This window comes from Sinocyclocheilus grahami, unplaced genomic scaffold, assembly GCF_001515645.1.
Source record: "Sinocyclocheilus grahami isolate Dianchi unplaced genomic scaffold, SAMN03320097.WGS_v1.1 scaffold5.1, whole genome shotgun sequence".
Taxonomy (NCBI): Eukaryota; Metazoa; Chordata; class Actinopteri; order Cypriniformes; family Cyprinidae; genus Sinocyclocheilus; species Sinocyclocheilus grahami.
In genome coordinates this window covers 2,047,095-2,073,407 of record NW_015505184.1, presented here as the reverse complement: position 1 = coordinate 2,073,407, position 26,313 = coordinate 2,047,095, and the positions used below count along the sequence as shown (strand labels likewise).

Below are 26,313 nucleotides of genomic sequence, written 5' to 3'. Positions count from 1 at the left end.
ACCTTAACACTAATTTCTACCTCTAATTTCCATTACAAAAAAAATCCCATTCACCACAAAGCCTTTCAGAGCCTTACACACCACCAAATCAATTTATTTGCATTGTGGGGACCATATCCTCATTCAAAATACAAAAAGTACCTACAAAACATGAGAGGCCAATAAAAAGTCAATATCCCTAATAGGAAAAGGTGTGTATGTGTGTTTGCACACGCCCAGGTGTAACAAGATTCGAAGTCTCATGCCTCACCCCCTTAACATACAGTACATACACACCAAAAAAACTGCCTCCAGTATTTTATGTTGGCATTGCGCCCTTGTTATAGTAAATTGCCCTATACCGTGATGCATTCGTATTGTATATTTGATTAAAAAACAATGATTATATCTTTAAAAAATATGCTAGCATGATGCATATCGAGATGTAGTAGTTCGAAAGTAAATTCATTCACATACAATCCAGCGCAGTCGCCACAGGAAAACGCTAGAAAGTGTCGCGTTCTCTGCGCATGCGCGCTGTTCTGCCGTAAAGCGATACCGTAGCAGCACGTTCAGAACCAAAGGCCACAAACATGTTTAGCCGAGCAGGAATATAGTCGACCAACAAGTAGCTTGATCAGCGCTATCTGTGAGCACTACACGGAAAAAGGGGTTATGCGGCGTTCATGCTTGGATCATGTTGTATTGTAGCGTTGTTGTGAGCTGATATTGTGTTTTGTTCCGCGGTGTGTGTTATGTGTTGACTGTAAAGAGGACAGTGCGTCACCGTACAAGATGGACACTGCCGAAGAAGGTAAGCTTTCTAGACACGGAGGCATTGTGGTTGCTGTCTTGTTTCCATGTTGTTGCTTTTTAAATGCGCTTTGACAAAAGTAGGTTTAATATTATGTGATGATTTAGCGGGGGCGCGCAATCAAATATGCATCTGTAACGTTAACTGATGTGGGCCTTTTTGCAAGCTAACGAGCTAAGTACAGCTGTCATCCTCCAAGCACGTCCAAATAATATGAATTTGAACTGGATTTTGACTTTAAAGGACGTCATGGAAATTGTTAAAATCACATTAGTCATGTTAAAATAGTTTTAGCCATTTTCATAACGTGTGTAACTCACGTAGAGTGGTTTATTTGTGTATTTTGGCCAGGTGTAAACGCACCTGACATATGGTGAAATAAACGAAACGTTGTATATCAGTCAAATCACGTATGCCATATTTAAAACACTGCCTGAAATGAGATCCCATTGATTTTTAAACTTTATGTGTGCTGGAGTGATAGTTGTATCGCATGTTATTCAGTATTATCTTGTTAAGGTTTATACTGTTGTAATAGCAAGAGGGCAAAGATGACCAGGAAATTGATTGGCAAGATAGCAAGCAATAATCTTGCATGTATCTACCCTTTTATTTTTTGATCAGTATCAATGGAAATTTCGAAAATCATAAAACGTATTAAATCTAATTTTATAACTCACATTCTTTCATTTTTTGGCAGGTACAGTGTGTTTGTTGCAACACTCATATCCAGTTCATTCTCATTTAATTTAATGTGTTCTGCACATATTGGTTTTAAATGTTTATTTTGCCCATCTTTTCTGGCAGCTGATATATGTAGGGTGTGTCGATCTGAGGGAACTCAGGACAAACCCCTCTACCATCCCTGCGTGTGTACTGGAAGTATTAAGTTCATCCACCAAGAATGGTAAGAACTTTGTTCATTCAGTGACAAATTCCCTGTACGACATCTTTTTTAATACTGTTTTATAAGATGCTTTGTTGGTCATAATGTGTACATACGTGTCAGATTTTTAGAGTCCATTGTTTTTAGACGTAGAAATGGGACATTAGAAGTAACATTCAATGATGACAGCTGGCTCATGTCTAAAGGCACTTTATTATTAGTTTATTGTATCTGCTATAAAATTCAGAGGATGTCATTTAAGCAGGTAACTACACTGAACCTGGTGTCCTGCAGTACAAATTCTAGGTGTCCTACTCAAGATGAGTCAGTAATGGCAAAAAAATGGGACGGCTTGAAATGGAAAACCACATGCAATGTAAGAAGGAGATCCAAGCTCTGACAAACAAGAATATGATCTGATCTGACAAAGGCCTTGCTGTTCATTAGTAAGCTTACAAGTCAGCAAGTGCAGGCATTAAGCATAGTTAAGATGATTTAGTGGAAGTCTGGTTGATACAATACTGTTCAAAAGTTTGGGGTCAGTAACATTCCTAAAAAGTTTTTGAAAGAAGTCTCTTTATGCTCACTAAGGCTGCATTTATTTGATCGGAAACACAGTAAAAAATATTATATATTGTGTATATATTGTTATATTGTGAAATATTATTATCCTTTAAATAAACGGTTTAATATTTTGTAATGTTTTAAATTGTAATGTAGTCCTGAGATCTGAATTTTCGGAAACTATTATTCCAGTGTTTAGTGTTGCATGATGCTTCAGAAATATTTTGCATTGTATTGTAATTTGCTGATTTGGTGGTCATGTAATATCTCGTATTATCAATGTTGAAAACAGTTGTGGAAACTCTGATGCTTTTTTTTTAAGGGTACTTTGATGAAAAGAACATTTTATTTGAAAAAAATTATTTGATCGGAAACACAGTAAAAAATATTATATATTGTGTATATATTGTTATATTGTGAAATATTATTATCCTTTAAATAAACTGTTTAATATTTTGTAATGTTTTAAATTGTAATGTAGTCCTGAGATCTGAATTTTCGGAAACTATTATTCCAGTGTTTAGTGTTGCATGATGCTTCAGAAATATTTTGCATTGTATTGTAATTTACTGATTTGGTGGTCATGTAATATCTCGTATTATCAATGTTGAAAACAGTTGTGGAAACTCTGATGCTTTTTTTTAAGGGTACTTTGATGAAAAGAACATTTTATTTGAAAAATTTTTTTTTATTTTGTAATATTATACATGTCTTTACTGTTACTTTTGATCAGTTGAATGCATCTTTGCTGAATAAAAATATGAATTTCTTTAAACAAAGGTAACTGACTGCAACTTTTTGAATTGTAGTGTGTATTGCTTTGGCAAAAGAAGATAATAAATAGAAAATAGTGTTTTAGTTGTATTGCACATTTCTGTAACACCCTAAATCGGCTAATTTGGCATTTTCTAGAACTGAATATCTGTCAGTAGTTCTAGGTTAACCTTTCTATTGGGGCCAGTTATTTTTGTAAGGCTTTGTGTTCCGTTTTTTTGTTCTTTTCGGTTACTGAATGGAAAGCGTCAGTGACACCCATTTGACTAACTTATGAGCTCAGGGGTCCTCCTCAATGTAACCGTTCCAGCTGTTGTTATTCTTCCCGTGTGGAAATGGAAAACGAAGCAGGATTTTCTGTGCTTTTTCACACAAGTCAGGTCATCATCCTCACTCCCGCTTCCTGCTCCCCTCTTGTGTTTTCACAGCTTGGTGCAGTGGCTTAAACACAGCAGAAAAGAGTACTGCGAATTATGCAAGCACAGATTTGCTTTCACGCCAAGTAAGTAACCCACTCTCATTACATTCTTCAGGGGAGGTAAAGCCACGAATGGCTCTATAGAGTCACAACAGCCTCGAATGGCCTGTTCAATAGCAGCGATTGTGTGCTTCAGAGCGAAAGGGTTCTATGGGTTGATCATGTGACGTAAAAGCTTCTCGTGTTGTCTGACGTTGCTGAACTGAAACAAGGTTTTTACACCCAGAGTAAGTTGTTGCATGGCTTTACTACAATGAAAGTGTTTTGATTTAGTTTTGGTCTTTGGTTTTCAAAAGCTTTGGGAGGAATGTAAACCCAAGCCCTTTGGAAAGTATTACTTCCAGTTTTCTTTGGGAACTTAATGTATTACTTAACATAGAATGACACGATCAAACAAAAAAGCAACAAAATAGCAAAATGGCTTAGTGAGATTATTAAATCACGACGCCTGTGATTTAATAAAATAACTATATGCGCTGTGTGTTTTAGAGTGAAGCGCAGCACTGTGTTCTGGTACACATGAGCAGCTCATGATTCTGTGCTTTCAGTGTGTCAAAATGGCTCGGTTCTCTGTTAAAATCACTCCAGACGAAATCCTCTCTGCATGTGCGTTGAGTTTGGGTTGTTTATGGCATGCATTTGGGTATGGAGCATGCACCAATCATCTTCCCAAACTTATAAAAAGGACTTATACCAGCTGATGTTAACAAAAGAGAATCTTAATGGGCTTCCTGTGGTTTTCTGCCAAAATAAAAACTTATGGTTTAAGGTGAATGAAGAAATGAAGACCGCCATAAATATTAATATTCTAATTTTACAGTTGTAATATAAAATAAATAATTATAATATAATTTTTTTCATTGGAAGTTTTACGTTGGAATGCTACAGTAGTAATATTTCTTATTTATGTAATTTTATTATATTATTTTAAATAATTTGAAGATCACAATGTTCATCAGAAAAATAAAAAAATCCCTAATATGCTTAAGTGATGGATCATTTTAGACAATTAGATACAAGCACCGCATCCTTGTTAACATTTTGTTTGCTCTTAAATGTTGCCATCTGTGTTTATGTGGACAATAATTGTTTTGATTCTCAGAGTTTAAAAGAGATGCTTTAGAGATGCCTCTTCTGTTTGTAGTGTTATGCTTTTGAATTCTTTTCAGAGTCATGATCTTTATTGTAGAGTCAGATATTTATTAAACAACTTTGAAAACACCCAATAATCTTATTAATTTGTTTAAATAGTTTGCAAAGGATTATGATCATCTTAAATTTGAATTAAATTAAGTTTCTAATCCCTCATTTTCAGTACTGTATGATGCACTTCCAATTGGGAAGAGCCCAAAATGTTTATCTACAATTTATCTCTTTTTCTTTCAGTTTACTCTCCAGACATGCCTTCACGGCTCCCAGTGCAGGACATTTTCGCAGGACTGGTCACTAGTATAGGCACGGCGATCCGATACTGGTTTCATTACACGCTTGTTGCCTTCGCTTGGCTGGGGGTTGTACCTCTAACAGCATGTAAGTGATGCCCAGAGGTCATAGTCTGGTATGCTGTATTTTATCCCCATGTTGTGCATTTTATACTATGTTACTCACATAATGTTCTCCTTTTCCTGTAGGTCGCATCTATAAGTGTCTGTTTACTGGATCCGTAAGCTCTCTCCTGACTCTGCCGTTAGACATGCTCTCCACGTACGTACCAGACAGGAAAGCTCTCAAGTTTTCTCCTTAAAATATTCATTTACATTGCGGATCGGCTCATTGTGAACTCTGAGCATGATGGGTTATTTCAATCCTCGCTGCAGTCTGGGGTTTAGCCGGGGATGTGGTTGCGTGCTGAATAGTAATGGATGGATATTTCAGAAGTAATGATCAGTGAATGTTCATCCTCTGCAGGGAGAACTTGCTGGCCGACTGCCTGCAGGGCTGCTTTGTGGTGACCTGCACCCTCTGCGCCTTCATCAGTCTGGTGTGGCTGCGGGAGCAGATTGTTCATGGTGGAGCCCCGTTATGGTTGGAGCAGAACCAGCAGCAACCTGCTAATGCAGCAGGACCACCTAATGAGGTATAATATCTATGTGTCATTACATCACTTTTCATCTGACTGAATGCATATCACGCTAAAAATTTATTTAGAATAGACAATAGTGATTCACTTATAAAATTGTGTGATTAAAAAATGAACATTACAACACGCTTTGTACATTGGCAAGTACAAGTTTGGGGTCGGTAGGAATTTTTTAAAATTATTTTGAAAGAAGACACTTCACCAAGGCTGCATTTATCTGATCAAAAATATAGTAAAACTGTAATATTGTGAAATATTTTTACAATTTAAAATGACTCTTGTGACTCAATTTTTTTTTCTTGTGGCTTAAACTTCTGTTTATGCCTAATAAACTTTCTATTTTCATTTTTATTTTTCCACAATTTTCCACACCAGCAACTTCTGTACAGCAAAAATGACATTCCTGTTACAGCTTAAGGCAGCAAAACTTTCTGAAAGCTTGATATTAATTAGAGACCAATTATACAGGTTGCGCCTTGACCCTCTTTGTTTACTTTGCTTCCTGCTTACAGTAATTATCATTTTGATTTGAGCACAACACCGTAGCCTGCCTGACCTTCTGTCATTTTCAAATCCCTCATTATCCACTGAATCTCTAGAAACTGCACTCTTACCAAAATAGCGGCTTATTTTTTCTTGGTTTGAACCAGATGCAGTTTACCACTACTACTTGACAAACCCTCTTATGTACCGACTCCACCATAGTTGATTCCAATTTTCTTCATTATTAATATCCTATCCATTAGGCTGCTGGCCAGGGTAATGGGGGTGCTGAAAACCAGCCTATGCCCGCACCGGCTGAACCTCCAGCAGAAAACGCTGCAGCGGCTGAAGCTCCTGACCTCCCCGCTGACCCTGCGGAAGAGATGGAGCTAGATAATGAAGATGAGGAGGATGGAGGAGCCGAAGATGTGGCGGATGCCAACAATGGAGCACAGGGTATGACGGCTTTAATTAAACAAATGAGAAACTTGTTTTTAAGTGGGTATAAATGCAAACTGGTGCAAAAAGCTGTTGGGCTGCAACTTTGTGTTTGTTCTGTGCAGATGATATGAACTGGAATGCTCTGGAATGGGATCGTGCAGCTGAAGAGCTCACTTGGGAAAGGGTGAGATTATGTGCTGTATGGCACTGTATCAAACATCATACCAAAATCTTTCAGAGAAACTTTAAACCTGTTCTTCCCTCTTTAGATGCTTGGGCTTGATGGGTCCTTGGTTTTTCTGGTAAGTCACACAAATACTTAATTTCTTAAAAACATCCAGATCAAAAGAACTAAAAATTAATACTTTTTTATGCTTTAGGAACATGTGTTCTGGGTGGTCTCACTCAACACACTCTTCATCCTGGTGTTTGGTAAGCATCACTGCAGATTTGTTTAAAACAAAATATTATAATATGAAAACATTAGCTATGTTTCCATCCAAAGTTTCTAATTAAACTTATGTGCAAAATTGGAATATCGCATAAAACGCATCGTTTCCATCCAGTGAGTTGAAGAGAAAAAAATCGTCACTTCCTGATTAACTTACGCTAAATATCATGAAGAAAAAATTAATTTGCTGCAGTGGGGGAAGGCATTGTATATAATAATGTTTGTATACAATAAATTACGAGCTTCAGAGCACGCAGATGAAACGCGGTGATGTTATCTTATTTTCGGAGCTTGCAGTTTGGGAACACAGTTCTGGGAGTTAATAATAGTGGAGCACTTTGACAAGACTTTGCTCAAGCATTTTAGAATGATAAAACTAGCATTTTAGATGCTGTGCAATGAGATCAGTCCATTGGTTGATCCAGTTATGCTGTCCCATCGCAAAATCACATACCTTTTTGTGATGCGCATTAAGGAATTTATTCGGAAAAAGTGTTTCCATCGTAGTTTATGCACATGTTTCCTTACCGGATAAGAAATGTATCCTACTTAGTTGAGCATTTTTAGATTTTGTGCGCATCTTGGCGTTTCCATCCAGCGGGGTTTTTTTTGTTTGTTTGTTTATGCGATTTCCCAAAATGTGCATAAAAATAAGTGGATGGAAACATAGCTATTGACTATGTTTTTCAATTACAAACTTCAACTCTTAAAATCATCCATTCTCAGCTTTCTGTCCCTACCATATTGGCCACTTCTCAGTGGTTGGACTTGGTTTTGAAGAATATGTAAGTATCAAACCTTTTATCCAGATTTGATTAAAAAAATTGATGTAAATGCAGTTTCAACATTGACAATTGTCAAATCTCATCTGTTTTCAGGTTCGTGCCTCGCACTTTGAGGGACTCGTCACTACTGTAGTTGGATATGTCCTTTTAGCCATCACACTCATCGTGTGCCATGTATCCTTAAACATTCAGTAACATCTGAAATAATCACAATCTAAGTAACTACCTTCTCACAATTACCACGTCTTCCAGGAAGTTACACATGAAATATTACTAGCGTCTTTTTAAAAAAAAAATTTTTTTATGAAATTGCCACACATCTACCTCCAAGTCATCCAGTTTCAGTTTATGTTCTCATCTACGGCAGTATTACAGAAATACTCCTTCTCATATGTTAACTCATATATGTTATCTTAAAATGGGAAGTTTCTGTAATACGGCCCCTGATGTTCCTTTCCTTAATTCAGATCTCAGGGATTAGCAGCACTGGTGAGATTTCAAAGATCACGCCGCTTGTTAGGAGTCTGCTACATTGTCGTAAAGGTCAGTTACATCAGCAGTTTATATGCACTGTTCTGTAAAGCCATGTTTGCTAAACTTGTTTAGTAATTAGAAAGGTGGAAAACAATGACTTAATAACATTGGTTGCAACAACTGTTTTTGCCAAAGATCTTTGGGATTTACTGTAATTCTATGTTCTCAGTCACATTAATGCTATAATTAGGTTGCATTATCTAAGCTTAGATTACAGGCCTGGGTCTAATACACTTATTTATGCTGCTATGTATACGTTTTATATTATATTCGTTTAGTATCAGTCATGTACTTCTTTTATTGAGGCACATATTTTGTTTCTTCCAGGTGTCTCTTCTAGTAGTTGTAGAGATTGGCGTGTTCCCCCTCATCTGCGGCTGGTGGCTTGATATCTGCTCTCTGGTATTTACTTTCATTTTATCAAACTAATTCAAGGTATGCATTTCTGTTCATGTTGGCCCAAAAAGGTCTGTAATAAATTGGAGAAAGCTATTGGTTAGGAAAAGCTAATGAGTGCACCAGTAAGTTTAGTTCAGGAACCTTAATCTTAGTATTTGTCATACAGAACAGGTTAACATTTGTTTATCTCTCTTTTATCTTATCTTTGTAGGAAATGTTTGATGCCTCTTTGAAAGACAGAGAGTTGAGTTTTGAGTCAGCCCCAGGGACCACCATGTTCCTTCATTGGCTGGTGGGGATGGTCTATGTCTTCTATTTTGCCTCTTTCATTCTTCTACTCAGAGAGGTGGGCATTTCTATATCAGTTTAATCATGCAGAAGATTTTTCAGGAGATGTTTGAAGGATGCAAGCGCTTTCCTTGTATTTCTTAGGTTCTAAGGCCTGGAGTCTTGTGGTTTCTCAGAAATCTGAACGATCCAGATTTCAACCCAGTGCAGGAAATGATACACCTACCAATATATAGACACTTGAGACGATTCATATTATCAGTGGTGAGTAAATGTTCAACTATTTTTGAGACCCTTTTCAACGGATCCCCTTAAATTTCATGGTGATGGTAAAAAAAATGGAGGAAAAATGTTTCAATGGTTTTGCATTCTCTTGCAAAAGTATAGTTTTCCTCCGAGAAACTTTTGCATTCACTCGCAAAACTTTTGTGATGGAAGTAATACAAGGTGGGAGGAAAGCTATGTTTCAATGTTCAGGTTTCTCAAGGAACGCAGTACTTTTGTGAGAGAGTGCAAAAGCATTTAATTTTTTTTTTCTTCCATCTCTTATTTTTACCATCACCATGCCCCCCCCCCTACCCCCCTTAGTGCTCCGTACTTTTCTGTTTTCCATGTTCTTAAATGAAAAGGTTTTTCTCTCTTTTCAGGTTGTATTTGGCTCAATCGTTCTTCTCATGTTGTGGCTTCCTATCCGGATAATCAAACACATCTTCCCTTCATTTCTTCCCTACAATGTGATGCTTTACAGGTAAATAAAATGTATTTCCATCTCATTGTCATAAAGTCCTAAAGCTTAATATTCCTTGAGATAATTGCCTAAACTTTGTGTAAAGATTCAGAGCTTGAGGACAAGGTGCTTTTGCTTGTTTTACTGTGTAAATCCTGTCAGAGATTACAACCAGAGGAAGCAAAGTTCTCTCTCTCTGTGACTTCATGGTTACAAGGGCCATAAATGTGAAGTGCTAATTACTGGGGTCATGGCAGACCTTTGCTTCGTTACCTAATGAGTGTAAGGACTCTCTGTAGTGTCAGGTGGGCCTGTTGCATCATTTGGCAGGTGTGTTACACCTGATGTCATCATTCACAGCAGAGCATTACTACAGTCTGATCTTGCAGAGAGCTATTAATGTAATGTCCACAACAATAATGCCATAGAAAGTCTCCTCATTCTGTGTTTGTGTAGAGTATTTTTCCCTATGTAACCCTCTTGTCCTCTCAGCAGTGTTGAGCTTTACAATCATCACTAGGAGAGTACTTTGAACAGCTGTAGTGTTTGTTAGGGCACTGACTCAGACTTCTGCGGAAAGAGGCCATCTTTCACGTGTTGGGGGCTTTTAAATATTGTTTGAATGACTGAGAAAGCTAATGTTTGAACTTCCAAACCCATATGAAGATGTTTGGACAAAAACAGAGAGATTATTCAAAATATCTTATGTAGTCATGCATTTATGGGTCATAAGGGTGAATACATGATGTCAGAATGTTCATTTATTGGTGAACTATCTCTAATTGTTTTTTTTGTTTTTTTAATAGTTTTAACACTACATAACTTCCTGTTCTCTCCTGGTTCACTAATTGAGTCCTGTTGTTTAACTCCTCGGGTTAACTCTGAAATATATAATGAGTTTTTAGAACACTGGTTTTCAATTTATGTGTAGAATAAAGGGCTGTTCACACCAAGGACGATAACTATTTCGATAATTATAACTGCAAAGTTTTAATAATCATTTTGGGGAATGGGGAAGTGCACACCACAACTATTATAATGTACAATATAGTTAGAATAACTTTCATAATGATTTTTTTTCATGCTGATAAATGATAAAAAACTGACAATCTATCAAAATTGGCTAACTTTAAAAGGCTTGAGTATTTTAAAGCAGAAAACGACACAACGTCAGTGTGTGCTTAAAGTAAATAAATAGAATGTTTGTTCATTCTTCATTGATGTGACTACAACGGTACTTAGATAAATTACACAACAGTAAGTTCATGCACACACTAAAGGGGCAGTAGTGTTGGCTCCATTTAAAATGTTCATATTAGTATTCAAGAATTGAAAGGATGAAATAAAATGAGCTTGTCTGGGAGTCACAGTGTGAAATTGTTATTTAAAGAGGACCAAAAGGGTAGTGTGAGGCCAGGAAAAATGCTACAGATCTTACTATTTCGATAATTATAACTGCAAAGTTTTAATAATCATTTTGGGGAATGGGGAAGTGCACACCACAACTATTATAATGTACAATATAGTTAGAATAACTTTCATAATGATTTTTTTTCATGCTGATAAATGATAAAAAACTGACAATCTATCAAAATTGGCTAACTTTAAAAGGCTTGAGTATTTTAAAGCAGAAAACGACACAACGTCAGTGTGTGCTTAAAGTAAATAAATAGAATGTTTGTTCATTCTTCATTGATGTGACTACAACGGTACTTAGATTACACAACGGTACTTAAATTACACAACAGTAAGTTCATGCACACACTAAAGGGGCAGTAGTGTTGGCTCTATTTAAAATGTTCATATTAGTATTCAAGAATTGAAAGGATGAAATAAAATGAGCTTGTCTGGGAGTCACAGTGTGAAATTGTTATTTAAAGAGGACCAAAAGGGTAGTGTGAGGCCAGGAAAAATGCTACAGATCTGATTAGATGACTCCCAGGCCATTTTATTCTAAAAACAAATTAGATGTTCCATAGGGAACTTTTGGAGGTTTAACATTATGGGTGGCAAATATGACAAATTGATGTCATGCTCTATTGCTAAGTGAGAAGAGTGATACCAGTAGTTTATATACAAATGTAATGAGTTCCTCTCCCTCTCTCTCTTTCAGCGACGCTCCAGTGAGTGAGCTGTCTCTGGAGTTGCTTTTGTTGCAAGTTGTTCTTCCTGCTCTGTTGGAACAGGGACATACACGGCAGTGGCTCAAAGGTCTGGTGCGAGCGTGGACCGTGACCGCTGGCTACTTGCTGTGAGTCTCACACACATTTACCCTGTTGCTCATTACGTCCGTTAACCTCATGGACTGAAATGACTTTTCCTGGTTTTCTCTGTGTTGTCCTAAAAAAACCTGTCACTGGAACTGAAATTTGTGTTAGGGTAGCACAATCATGACAAATCATAACTGTCGAATATTTCCGTTGATGTTACAATAACAATCATTAGTTTTGATTCAATAGCTCTTGGATTAAAATGTATTTTTATGCCCATTTTATTCCATTATAATCAATGAATTCTGTCACTTCAGAGTGCAACTCTTTGAGCCGGGCAGTTCAGCTTGAGTTCACGTGTACAGAGTTCTGCACGTTCACTAATGCTCCTGTTAAAGCTGTCCACGTTGTGGAATAAATCTCTAATTTACATTATGCCTACACCTTGATTTTAATAGGAGGGTTTAGTTCACCTTTTTTAATCTCTTTATTGAATTTCTTGAAGCTCTAATGATAATCTCAATCAACGCTACGTTGTGCCACACCTTTCAGAGACTTGCACTCTTACTTGCTGGGAGACCAGGAAGACAATGAGAACAACGGCAACCAGCAAGCCAACAACAACAACCAGCAGGCCCGAAATAACGCCATTCCTGTGGTGGGAGAAGGGCTGCACGCTGCCCACCAGGCCATACTGCAGCAGGGGGGCCCAGTGGGCTTTCAGCCCTATCACCGGCCCATAAAATTCCCTCTAAGGGTACTCCCAAATCTGTTCGATTGACTTTTATATTGCAGTGAATGTCGAGTTTGTGAATCTGATTTTCAGATTGAGGGTCTTTTAATGTTTATTTTTCTCTTTTGGCCCCCTTTATATAGATTGTGTTGCTGATATTGTTCATGTGTGTGACGCTGCTTTTGGCCAGTTTGGTGTGTCTCACATTACCAGGTGAGAGTCCAACAAATTGGGATCTTATCATTTGCGCACCCTCATATTGCTTTATAGAACATAAATGAAATAGAAGTTTAAAGAATTGTGCTGGTGGCATTGAGCTTTCAATATTCAAAAAAGATTCAAAAGCAGTTTAAGTGGTCAGCCAATTAAGTTTCAAAGCTTGTGTTAATCAAAGCTATCATGCAACTTTGCAAGATTTAAAGCACAATAGTCTTATGGACTATTTTAATGGTGTTTTAAAGCTGTCTTTAAACTTTGAATAGTCAGTCCCTGTTCCTTGTAATTTCATGTAAAACAGTGACCCACACAGTCTTGGAAATAGAGGTTACACTTTATTTTAAAGGGTCTTTGTTACAGTATACTTGCATTTAAGTACTGAGCAATAAGAATTAACAACATATACTTACTATAGGGTTAGGATTAGGTTTTGGTTTATGGTTAGTTGCATTTAATTATCCATCATTTTGCTAGTATTACTTACCACAGTAAATACATGTAGTATGTAACAATGACATGTTAATGTTCAATGTTACTGAAATCTCTCCTTTTGTGCTCCATGGAATAATAACAATTTATATTCCTTATTATTTTTGTTAAAAGAAAATGCAGCCTTGATGAGCATAATAGACTATTACTTTAATGTTTAAAAAATATTAAAATGCTGTTATTAAATGATATTTTCCTTAAAAACTTTTATTTATTTATTTTTATACTGATCCGTATGCTTTCAAAGAGAGAGGGAGCATAGAAAACTTTGTCTCACTGTCTGTTTGTCACAGTGTTCACTGGACGCTGGCTGATGTCCTTCTGGACAGGCAGTGCTAAGATCCATGAGCTGTACACTGCAGCGTGTGGGCTGTATGTGTGCTGGCTCTCCATCAGAGCGATCACAGTGCTGCTGGCCTGGATGCCTCAGGGGCGGAGAGTCATCCTGCTCAAGGTTCAGGAGTGGACCCTCATGGTAATGAATGCAGTGGTTTCATTGTGGCTTTAAAGGAATGGAAAAAAGAGAGGAATATATTAGGATTTTGGGGTTATTTTACTGCAACATACATGACTTAAAAACTATTGATTACATACAAAGGAACCAAAGACAGATGATTCCATAATGAGCCGTGTTGCTGATTTGTGTGAACTCAGATTTTGAAGACACTGATTGTGGCTGTGCTGTTGGCTGGAGTGATCCCTCTGCTCTTGGGACTGCTGTTTGAGCTGGTGATTGTAGCTCCTCTCAGAGTGCCGCTGGATCAGACGCCGCTGTTCTACCCCTGGCAGGTAAAGCACCAATAGGAGTCCTGCTCTTAAAGGCACAGTTCACCCAGAATAGAACAGATGTATACGGGTCCTTTATGCTTTTTCACTTTTTCAACTTTAGTTAGTCTGTAATGTTGCTGTTTGAGCATAAAAAATATCTGCAAAGATACAAAGGTCAAAGTCCACTTCAAAAGAAAATATTTAATTTAACAGAAATCGCTTTTCAAAAACTACAACGAACAACTCGTTTGGACTACAACGCCTATTTTCTGGGATTTGTGATATCACAAATATCGACGAATGGGACGAGAGACCTGGTTGAGCTGCACTAGAGAAGGCAACGAGTGTTATCACAATATTGGAGACACGCTAGCTTTCCCAATGCAGACAAACTTAGAGTGGTTACAATCATCCGGGTTTAAATTGCACTCAAATTGATTTGATTTTGACGCAATATTTGCACTGAAGCTCGCAGGCGACCAGGCGCCGAGTGGTGCCAATCACAACACACACTGGCCCAGCTAACCAATCACAGCATATTTGATACAGGAACTATTCGAGCCGTTCATGCCAGACTGGGGAGAGAGGTGTTGTAATAATGTAAAATATGTGAAAAATAATGTTTTTTTTCTTCTAAACAACCTAGTATTGGCACTTTTCCACTGCATGGTACGGCACAGTACGGTTAACTTTTGGGGGGGTTTTCCACTGGGTACAGTACCTGGTACTTTTTTTAGTACCACCTCGGTTGAGGTTCCAAGTGAACCAAACCGTTACCAAAACATGACGTGTAAACTCTGCTGATCACGGATTGGCCGGAGAGAATCGTCACTACCTGCGTCACTGAACTTGCGACTCAAACACAACAAAACCGCTAGATTTAAATCCGCACAGCCAGTGAAGGATTAAACGCAACTGTTAACAAAAAAGTGGCTGTTTCGTTGTCTGTTGAGGAAGTACAGACATTCCTCTCGTTGATAGCAGAGGAGCGGATCCAGCGAAAGCTTGATGGGGCGACGCAGAATGAAATAGTTTTTCAGGAGTCGCGGCAGTATAGGCGGCGCAACTAACGACATGTGAATAATCCCGCCCACTCTAAAGCGATACTAAACTGCAGTGGAAACGCAAACTGAGCCGTGCCATACCACGCAGTGGAAAAGCGCCATATGAGAGCCTGTTCTAGTACACCTCCAAAACAAAATCAAGACTTTGTAAAAGAGCATAATAGGACCCCTTTAAAGTATCAAAAGCAGACCATATGACATAGTTGACAATTTTCACACTGCATGTTAGAACCAATGGCTTTCAAAGGATATATTTTTTCTTTTCTTTTTAAAGACAAATTAATTTAAAATAGTGCTGGGCATTAATCGCAGCCAAAATTATTATTTTTTGTGTGCAAAATATATATGTGTACTGTGTATATTTATTATGTATATATAAATACACACACATACATGTATATTTTTAAGAAAAATATGTTGTTTATATGTTGAATACATTTATATATAATGTAAATATATACATGTAAATATTTTCAAAATATATACTGTATGTGTCTTTACATATCCATAATAAATATACACAGTTCACACAAACTATTATGGTAACACTTTATTTTAAGGACCTATTCTCACTATTAAGTAGTTGTTTATTAGCATGCATATTGGCTGTTTATTAGTATTTATAATCCACATATAAATACCTCATTCTGCATGACCATATTTTAGATCCCTTAATCCTACTCCATACCTAAAATTAACAACTACCTTACTCTAACTAGTAATAAGCATTAAGCATATTTAATAAGTAATGAGCATATTTTGGATGCAATTCATCATTGCCCAGCACTAATTTGAAATCATAAGGGTGAATAAATGACAATCTTGGAGTATGTCATTTATTGAACATCACCCGAAAAAACGTTGAGGGTCACAATGTATTTTTTTCTCCCATTAAGACGCCACCTGTGTGTTAAAGGCATTCTCCACCCAAAATGAAAATTCTCTCACTATTTACTCACCCTCATGCTGTCTTAAAAGTATATGACTTCAGAAGAACACAAACCTGCTTGCATTGCATGGACTTATAGAGATGAATTATTTTTCTAAAAGTCTTTGAATTAATCTGAAGAAATATTCAGCATGAGGGTGAGGAAAATAATGAGAGAATGTTCTGTTCTTTAGTGTTGTGAGTTCTTTATACACAAATAGTTTAAAAATAATCTTGACTTAGCAACTGTATTCTCATCTGACATGTCCACTGTGTGTCAGTATTTATCTGACCCAGCTTTTGTTTTTGTGCCGTGCACTGTTCTCTGTTTGAGCTAATGAGCTGTGTCACTGATGTACCGGAAAACAGATTTTTGTTGGATTTACTCCAGTAGCAGGCAGTTTTTCAACAGACTCCTTTTGCCCGACTAATCTAATCCATCCTGTTTGGAGAACTTAATTTCCTGCTAAGGTGCTAAGTGGGGCACAGACGTATGGCCGTGTCAGTGGTATTGACTCTTATTTTTCTCTGTATTGTTAAGGACTGGGCTTTAGGAGTGCTGCATGCCAAAATCATTGCTGCCATCACCCTCATGGGTCCCCAGTGGTGGTTGAAGACCGTTATTGAGCAGGTTAGTGGCTGCGGTGACTATCGTTTGTTCATGATCTCTGTGGTGCTGTTAAGGGTCTAGATCAGTGGTTCTCAACCCGGCCCGTCACGAATTCAAATGCGGCCCACCGTGCTGAACACAATAAAAAAAAATAATAATAATTTTTTACAATTAATTTTAGTTTTTACATTCATTTAAAAATGTACTAAATAAATATGAGCTATAGCCTAATATTTTTATGTAAAATAATTGTTTTTCATATATTATTTTCAGACATGAGCAGTACTCGCATAGCCCAATTAACGTTATGCATTTAAAGTAACGACCAAGCGGCAGACAGTGAGCATATGTTTGATCAATTTAGCCTTCTCAAATCATCACGACTTGACTAAAATAAAATCTATAGATATAAAACAGTTCAAGCATATAACAATGTTTAAACGTTAAACCTAGATAAATGTGCGTTATATTCAATAGTTTGTGTGGAGAGTGGAAGCTGAAGCGCGCGTTGCAGGACATAGAGACGCCAGCGCGATCACTTGCATTTTTTTTCAGTGGATACACCGTCATTTTTGCTCATAAAGGTAAGAATAATGCATCATTCGTAACTGTAAAGGGTCTACTTTTATTTGTGTGCACTCACAATAGGATGTCTAAAATATAAAAATAAGGAGAAGCTAAAACAGGCCTGAGGCCCGGCCCGCGTCTGAACTATGACGTGAAAATTGTCCTGAAGCCCGGCCAGAGGGGTGTAAAAAAAAAGTCGGGGTCCGTCGGGCCTGGGCTGAAATGCAGGGCTCTAGCTCTGATCTTGCACACAGAAAACGATTTGACTGAAAATTTATCAGAAGAGATGAAAGAAAGATAGTGGTCATCTGCGCAATTCGAAAAAAGAGGCGGCTTTTCTGCATTTCAGGTATGGGTTTTTTTCTTTCTTTTTTTTACTCTTTGTACAGCAGTTATTGTTGGGTGCCCCCCCACACATAAAAGTGAAACTCCGCCTATGATTGTGCTGTTACTCCTTTCGAGCCGAAGTTCACAAAACTGGGTGTTATTTATGGGGAGTAAAATTATTTATTTATTTCAATGAATGTAATCGATTAGATGCTATAATAATATAAATCAGGTTGGTTTGTATTGCTGACGTAGTATGTAAATGATATGCGTGCGGCCCGCGAGACTTGCACTTGGACCATAGTGCGGCCCGGTGGAAAAAAAAGGTTGAGAGCCACTGGTCTAGATGCTTGACTATAGACTATAGTATACACTCACTAACTGAATGATTTACTGCTTTTCAGGTGTATGCCAATGGAATCAGGAACATTGACCTTCATTTCATCATCAGGAAGCTTGCGGCCCCAGTCATTGCTGTACTGCTGCTTTCTCTCTGCATCCCCTATGTGATTGCTGTAGGCATCGTCCCCCTTCTAGGTGGGTAGAAACAATGCTGGTGTTAGTCAAAACTCTGTTTCTCAGAACATGTTTGTATTAGGCTTAGTTGTGTTTAGTGTAAATTTAACTTTTATCTGTCATAGTTTTCAAAAGTCTGATTTTGTAATTGGTCAATCAAAAAGCTTAATGTTTTTATGCCAGAAAAATGTGGCTCTGGTTTAATGCTAAAATATGAAATTAAATAATTACATATATTTTCAACCATAAAATTGAACTATATGAATTATAAATGTGAGGTTTTTACAGAGGTTTATATATTTAAAAAAAAAAAACATTGACTGAATTTACTGTATAACATGGAATGTTAAGAAATTTGCCAAAATTTGGATGGATAAATCAAAAGTAGGTCAGTACACTTAAATCAATATGCGATATTTTCTAATGTCGATGAATATTAAGCCGTTTAAATATGAATCCTGCATGTTTCTGTGTGAATGAATGGCGCAGACAGTGTTTTCAGCCTCTGCCGCCTCAATATATGAGTACATGAACACATAAACATAATCTCCAGAGGTGCTCTGAGAGTCACTTCATGAGAATTTTAGCATTTATTTTGAGAAAAACTACAGCCATATATACAAACAGAAGCCTAAAGGTCTTTACAGCAACTTGTCAAAATAAAAGTTTGGTTTAACTTGAAGTAACTGTGACAGAAACATATTACTTAATGTAATGATAATATTACTACTACTAATAAAATTATTATTAAAACATCATTTTTAAGGAATATTTACAAGAGAATTTATTTAGCAGAAAAATGTAAATACACAACACAGTATTTCTGAAAAACACAGAATTTGGTGAAAATAAAACTAAATTTGAGAAAAAATAAAACTGATTTCATATATATGTCCCTTATATATAGTAAGTTCTTTGATTCCTTTCATCCTGGACATCCCATAATAAGCGACAGTGTCATTGAAGTTGGACTTTGTTTGATTCTCATCTTTTAGAAGAGGTTTTAGCACTCATTCGAGTGGCTTCATCATGTGGAGATTTGAGTGGTCTTCAATCAAAGAGGACAAAGTAGTTGTAACAGCTGCATTGTAAATGACTACTTGAGCTTTTTAAGTGCAAAAATTCAGATGAAATCTGAATAGTTAGGCGCCCTTCATACTGCATATGGGAGTTGTATAGTGACATTTAAGATTCCAATAAATACCTGTTTGTTCGTGTCGGGACACTTCCAACTCTCTTTGTGGCTCAATAAAGAGCAAATCACCATCGTTCTGCATATGTTCACATATACTGACTCGTTTCGGTTACTGCACCACTGAAAGCATTCTGGCTGTGTCAGTAGCTGTTGTGGGAGTAGTGTGGTAAAATTAGCTCATCACCGGCTGTGCTACCGAACATTAGGGATATCTTACATGCCTTAAGAAGGCCAGGTGTGTTCTCAAGGACAGTCACCCAAAATAGAACTCTCTTTCTGCCTGAAATCGTAATTAAACCGTCAAAAACCATCATATATCTTAAGACATGTTTTTCTTGCAGAGGATTTCTCTCATGTTACAATACTTTAGCACAGTTATCCATTCTAACCAGCTCTCGTCTCTCTGAATAGGGGTCACTATGGAGATGCAGAATCTGGTGCAGAGGAGAATCTACCCCTTCCTTCTGATGGTAGTGGTACTGATGGGTATCCTCTTTTTCCAAATCCGACAATTCAAGCGCCTTTATGAGCACATCAAGAATGACAAGTGAGTCTTCAACAGGATTTTGAAATTAACTACTTTCTTTAGAGTCAATATTTGCCAATACAAATGCCTAGTGGATTTGATTTTGTACCTTGAGAGAATTTTCAATAATGTGCCACCCATTTGCTCTACCATTCAAAGATTTGGGGACAGATTTTGTTTTATAAAATTAAATTAATACTTTTACTCTGCAAGGATGCAATACATTTATAAAAATTGATAGCAAAGACATTTATAATTTTATAAAAGATTTCTATTTCAAAGAACTTTTTATTGATTAAAGAATCCTGGAAAAATGTAAGTAACGTGATCAGTTATGGCTATTACCTAAAAATCATACCTAGTCAATATGATTAAATTTTAATATAATACAACTAATATAAAATGGCATATATATATAATTAGATTGCTTGATACATAAAAACTTGCATTTTAGATATTTGGGGCATTTTTTTATCATTTTTAATAGAATTTATGTCCCACTTTTGAATAAGAATCAAGTCTGTCACTTCACACTTTACTGATAAGCTTGTTTATCTGGGCTTTGTGTTGATTTGTGTTTTGCTCTTTTTTTCATCCATGCAGGTACCTTGTTGGACAGAGACTTGTGAACTATGAACGAAAAGCTGGCAAGCCCAGCACTACCACACACAGCAGTTCAGTGCAGGAGTAAAGAGCTTGGGATTGCTTTGGAGTCACTGTTTTTGTGTGCGAGTGAGCGAGCATGTGTGCGCATGCGCGAATGACTGAACAACCTTCCTCTCCTGCTCCCTCTGTGTGCGTCCGTACATTCAGCATGTCCACTAAGACTCAAAAAACTGACCTCTGGCCTCTCTGACCCTGCCAGCAAAAAGGGGCAAAAGTGTTGTGTACATGAACGGGGTGAAAGAGAGAATCCCTACAGCCTGCCAACCGTGGATTAAAAAGAATGTTTCACTCCTAAAAAGAAAAAAAAGATTGTGTATTAATTTATTAAATCTAGTTGTTACCTTATTTGTGGAGATTTGTTCGTGGCAAAACTCGACCTACATGGTTCCTTTCATCACCCTCACGGAGAGGCCAGTCAGACTCCAGGGATGAAAAGTCTCAACGTCTGGGTCATATAATGGAGCTGGACTGTCACATTAGTACCTTTTTATTTATTAGGTTTAAATTTTCAATGAAATATGATCTTGAAGTTTTTGAATGAGAGGGTCTTGTTTGATTTGATGCTTTCGGTAGTGTCTTACCTTCATATCTCGATGCTTTAACCTCCCTAATTTTATGTGCAGACCAGAAGGGGATGGAGGCGGATTTTATGGTTACGTCACACTCATCTGCTTCCTGTCATGTGGAAAAGAGGGAATTTCGTTTCACCCAACAGTTCGCATGCGACTGTTGTTGACCAATTCTAAGAAGCACAGAGTCAGTATCTAGCAGCCGAAGCGTAGTTTGACGGTAGAGTTTATGGCTCACAGTGAGTCGCGAATCTGATCTCTGCCTGCTAGCTCGGTGTTCAACTCTGAAAAATCATTTCGAGTAGCTTAGAAGACCGTTTAGAGTGCTAGTTGAGTCAGTGGTTGAGCTAGCATATTTGTTTGCTGTTCAAGTTGATATCGACCGTTGTATGTCCGTCTCGTGCTCAGCATGGCCTAGCAACACTTTCTCATAGATGTAACTCTGGCACGTACACAGGTTGTTGCACTTTTTTTAATTTAAGAAAGCGTCTTTTAAGAGCAGCGATGGTTCAGAAACCCTTTAGACCAAATTTGAAGTCCTTATGCAAATGGGAGCTCACTAAAATTCGTTAAACTGATCAAATTTTCAGCCGAAATGTGGTTTATGATTCTTGCATCGGTCCGGTAGAAGAGTTTCATGTCTGTAGGTAAGGAGGAGATCCTCAACTCGTTTGTAAATAAATAATGTACCTTTTCGATTGTTCGTAGCAGAGTATGTTTTTCTCCATTTCAAATTTGCTGCGTCTGTTACAGATTGACGATTCACCGAAGAATTAGTCTCAGACGGCTTTAGAGATAGTGTTAATCAGCGCTGAGATTCTATAAGTGACCTTATAGTATCTTATTACACTGAAACTGGATACTGTATGCTTCTCGATAGCTTGTGCTCCTCTGAAAGGCAAATGCTCTATTTTTATATGTGCAACTAGTGACACCGTTTTCATGTTTGCTCAGCCATTGATTTGATTTCCTCTGAAGTTTTCTGAGGTCAGCTAGAATCCAGGTAAAGTGTCTGGTTTACTAAGCCTTTTCCTTTTCATCGCATGTTTGTGTGAAGTATTCAGTATTCTGAATGTTTTCAAACCTCCTAGGAGGCTCTCGCTGTAACAATTACATCCTCATAATGGCAGACACATTTTTAGTTTTGTTTGTTGAAAACTTTTATTACAAATATTAAATCACAAAGTGTAGTACTTGCGGTGCTTTGTGTCTTTAATCAAACTTATCATTCGTGTGCTTATTTTCATGCAGTTCACTGACCAAGTGAATTAGAAATGTAATAATACAAAAGATTACTGTCAGTGTAATATAAGGATGTTTAGTATACAAATGACTTTTAAAGCATGTTTGATGTATCACAATAATACGTTTTGGAACATCTGACTTTATAAGACCGATTATTCACTCGAAGCTAATAAACCGGTTGGATGTTTGTGGTACAAAAACAACAAAATGCAGAAAAAGCTACTAATTGCACAATTCATTCTGAACATACATTTAGAACAGGACAATTCCTGTAAGCATGTAGAATAATAGCATCAACCTTACTAAGTTTTCCAACTCTTTTAGCAAATTTCTTATGAGCCAAACTGCGTTCTGTCTAAATATGCTTTAATCCCGTTAAATGTTTAAAAGAATAGTTCACCCAAAAAATGAAAAACTGCTGATTTTACTCACCCTCAGGCTATCCAAGATGTAGATGAGATTTTCTTCATCAGAACAGATTTGGAGAAATTTTGAAGCATTACATCACTTGCTTACCAATGGATCCTCTGCAGTGAATGGGTGCCATCAGAATGAGAGTCCAAACAGCTGATCAAAGCATCACAATCGTCACAAGTAATGCACGTCTCCAGTCTGAAATTAACATCTTGAGAAACACAAATGTGTTCGAAAGAAGAAGAAAAAACCATAAGACGTTTCACTTTAAGTTATTGCTTCCAGCCAAAATAATCCATAACAATGCTTCCTCCAGTGAAATAGTTGTCTACTGTCATTACTTTTTTGGACTTTTTGCTTGTAAACTGCTTGATCTGTGCATATTTCTTTCTTCGTTTTAACGAAATGAATTTTTCACTTGTGAAAGCAATATTTTGTAGGTCTGTAGGCTTATATTTTAGCTGTAAGCAATCATTTAAAATTAAAACACTTTAATTATGGACAAACACAGCTTTTCACTTCACAAGCTGTTAATTGAGGACTGGAGACTGGATTACTTGTGGATTATTGTGATGTGCAGACAGTGAACAAGTGATGTAATGCTAAAGTTCTCAATTTGATCTGACAAAGAAACAAACTCAAACATCTTGGATGGCCTGAGGTTTCATTAAGAAACAACATTAAGTTGAATTTAAGTTGAAAAACTACTGGGACTCTTCTTGCTTTCTTTTTGCTTGCCATGGTTTCTTATTATTATATCACACTAATTTGTTTGATGTGGCCATTGGACATTTTGTTAGCTGAATTTCTTGTCATACTGTATATGTTGTTGGCAAGATGTACAGTTAATTTGTATTCCTACCAAATTTCTTTTTGGGATGCTCAATCAAAGTTCATGACCTTCAGCCTTAATGTTTATTGTGTGTTAGTCACACAATCTCTCACAGTGTACAGTTGTGTAATAGATGTGTCATGTCTAAGCTACACAATGACCTGCCTTTAGTAGGCCACAATATTAAGTTGTACAGGTCTTATGAATCAGTGTTGTTACTGTTAACTAAAACTATTCAAATGGTTTTCATGAATTAAAATGCACTCTAAAAAAAATCTGTAAACATAGGGCACAATATACTGTATAATTTGAAGGAGTTTTTCTGTATTTTTCTTTTTTTACAGGTGTTTTACCAGTATTTAGAATTTTACACTTCTTTGCATTGTGTTTTAGAGTTAACAGAAATGTCCATATAATTATTGGATGATGTCGCGTGTAATGAGCTGCCAGTACTCTTTCTGTTATTTTACGGATTTATTTTTTTACAGTGTATAAATACTGGATGAAGAATGTAATTAGAAATGTTGCCTTGGCCGAAATAAAATGTTTAAAGACTAAAACTGAAATGACAAAAGCAAAAAATTACTAAAGCAAACTCAAAAAAACTATATTCTTGACTGGCAAAAGGCCTTTCACTCCCCTTAGCTCGGAGAAGCTTACAGTTATGACAATGTTGGTGATAACAGTGTCATGTTTATGCAAGGCTATTATCATATCAAAGAGTCTTTAAGCATGCATGATCCATGCAGTGCTCCTCAGGGAATGAGCTCATGCGCTGAGGCTGTCTCCTTCCTCCATAAATATCGACATTGCGCTGAAGTGAGGCTGAGACTTTCATCCGTACATAAATATGACATTAAAAGCACAGTCTATAAGGAAAGAAATCTGGCTTGGATGGCAACTCTTAGAAAAAAACGTGCCTTCTTGACACATGGTGGAATTGTTGAGTATATAAATATTAGATCGTAGTGACGTTTTCATTGACATGACACCCACCACATAGTCAATATACGTAGATGGAATGGTCTTTAAGTCCAGGAGTTTACAAACTGCTGTCCAGGGGCCTGCAAGCTGGTGTTAAGGGATCTGTGGAAAAGTTCAGAGATAAAATAAAAACAAATAAATGAACACAGGATATTAATAGAAAATAAAGAATTTCACATTATATTGTAATCCTTGTGCTTTCTAAATAATGTAATCATGAGATTAAACACAATTCAATTAAAAAACTTCATAGAAAGTAAAATGTATTAAAATTTGTTCAGAAATTATAGGCTATATGTTAATACTTTACACACATTGATATTTTATTTGTTTTACCCAGTATGAGTGACTTTATACATTAAAATATAGAGTGGCCTTTATATTTTTGGGAAGAGGGTCCCTCTCAAGGGAATCATCACATTCTGTGGCATCAAAAAGTTTGAAACCCCTATAAAGATAAAGTAATATTAAACCAAATAAATGGATAAATAAATAACATGAAAAAACAAAAAATGTTTTCTTGGCAAATGCATGATATAAGTTGAATTACTAAAAGCATATGCTATAAATATGAATTAAAGCTAAATAGAATAAAACAAAACTATTAAAACAAAGCACAATTACTAAACGTGAAAATGAAAACAAACTATAAAAATAAAAGCTAATTCAAGATATTAATAAATACTATAAAATACAGCTAAAATAACACTGATCTAGGGCTAAATGGGATTATATATATTCACAAAAGATTCAATAGATTTCTAAGTCAAATCTTTGTCTTGACTTGATGTCCATGCAGTAGTGATGATCTCCAGCTGACATCTCTTGGGTCTGCACCCAGCCAGCTAAGCTTTTTGTTGGTTTGTTTTATTTGACTAAATTTAAAACATAATACAAAAAAGTCTAGAAAGACTGATTCATACACATTTCATAACTGTCAAGGATAAAATACACAAAAAAGCCTTTGGTTTATTTCCATTGTGGTCCTTGGTATTAAAAAATAATAATATGGACGAACAAATCATAAATGGAGTGCTATCCACATCAAGTTCAGAAACTCACCACACAAACTTCAAAACATCAATGATAAAACAACCATTTTTTAACTTCCCTTCTAAAAATACTATCAACTTGTATCTCTGGAATACGCTCAGGTAATTTATTCCAAGCAACACAGCTAGTATATAAAAAATATTTTTTTCCCATTTCACTCTTAAACCTACAAGGATATACAGTATATCATTACTACTCACCCTTGTAGAATAACAGTGGACCTCTCTTACAAATACATAATATTCCAACAGATACTTTGGAACCATTTTCTTTAATATCTAAAACACCATCACCAGTTTTTAAAAAAAAAAGTTACCCTTTTTTACTTTTAAAAAATTTTTCCTATAATGTTCATCTCGCAAATGCATCAGTGGATGTACTTTCAAAATAACCCTACACATCTTATTTTGAGCAGTCTGCAATTTATTTTTTAATTTCTTTGAAATATTGCTATACCAAAAAACTGCAGCATAATCAAAGTGTGACTGCACTAATGCACCAGCCAACATTTTTAAAGTTTCAGTATCTAAGAAAGCTGCCTGTCTTGCTAAAAATTGTATTCGATTACAAATTTTTGAATGAGCTAAATCTTTTCTCCTGCCAAATTACTGTCCAAAACACAACCCAAATATTTTACTTCTCGTTTAGGTGTAATAATTTGATATCCAACCTTTACCTCTAATCTAAAGCATTTTTTTTCCCATTTAGCAGCCGAGCC

At 36.5% G+C, this 26,313-nt stretch overlaps 1 protein-coding gene across 1 annotated transcript; it reads left to right on the top strand.

Annotated features, from left to right (window-relative positions):
• The first annotated feature begins 521 nt into the window (after positions 1 to 521).
• On the top strand, positions 522 to 20,805 carry marchf6 (E3 ubiquitin-protein ligase MARCH6). Its single transcript, XM_016270890.1, has 26 exons — positions 522 to 793; positions 1,601 to 1,700; positions 3,446 to 3,519; positions 4,882 to 5,025; positions 5,127 to 5,199; positions 5,404 to 5,572; positions 6,322 to 6,514; positions 6,622 to 6,683; positions 6,769 to 6,801; positions 6,880 to 6,931; positions 7,677 to 7,735; positions 7,829 to 7,909; positions 8,210 to 8,278; positions 8,597 to 8,671; positions 8,880 to 9,014; positions 9,101 to 9,220; positions 9,604 to 9,704; positions 11,797 to 11,934; positions 12,446 to 12,650; positions 12,770 to 12,839; positions 13,625 to 13,806; positions 13,986 to 14,120; positions 16,633 to 16,722; positions 18,000 to 18,132; positions 19,718 to 19,853; positions 20,436 to 20,805. The coding sequence occupies exons 1-26, from the start codon at positions 775 to 777 to the stop codon at positions 20,521 to 20,523; spliced, it is 2,736 nt and encodes a 911-aa protein (XP_016126376.1). The 5' UTR covers positions 522 to 774; the 3' UTR covers positions 20,524 to 20,805.
• Positions 20,806 to 26,313: the final 5,508 nt, after the last annotated feature.

What these genes read in the sequence shown, in the direction of transcription:
- marchf6 (XM_016270890.1), top strand. An exon ending in AAGTTCATCCACCAAGAATG is followed by an intron (nt 1,701 to 3,445) that starts GTAAGAACTTTG and finishes GTGTTTTCACAG; the next exon opens with CTTGGTGCAGTGGCTTAAAC. An exon ending in TTCAGGAGTGGACCCTCATG is followed by an intron (nt 13,807 to 13,985) that starts GTAATGAATGCA and finishes GTGTGAACTCAG; the next exon opens with ATTTTGAAGACACTGATTGT.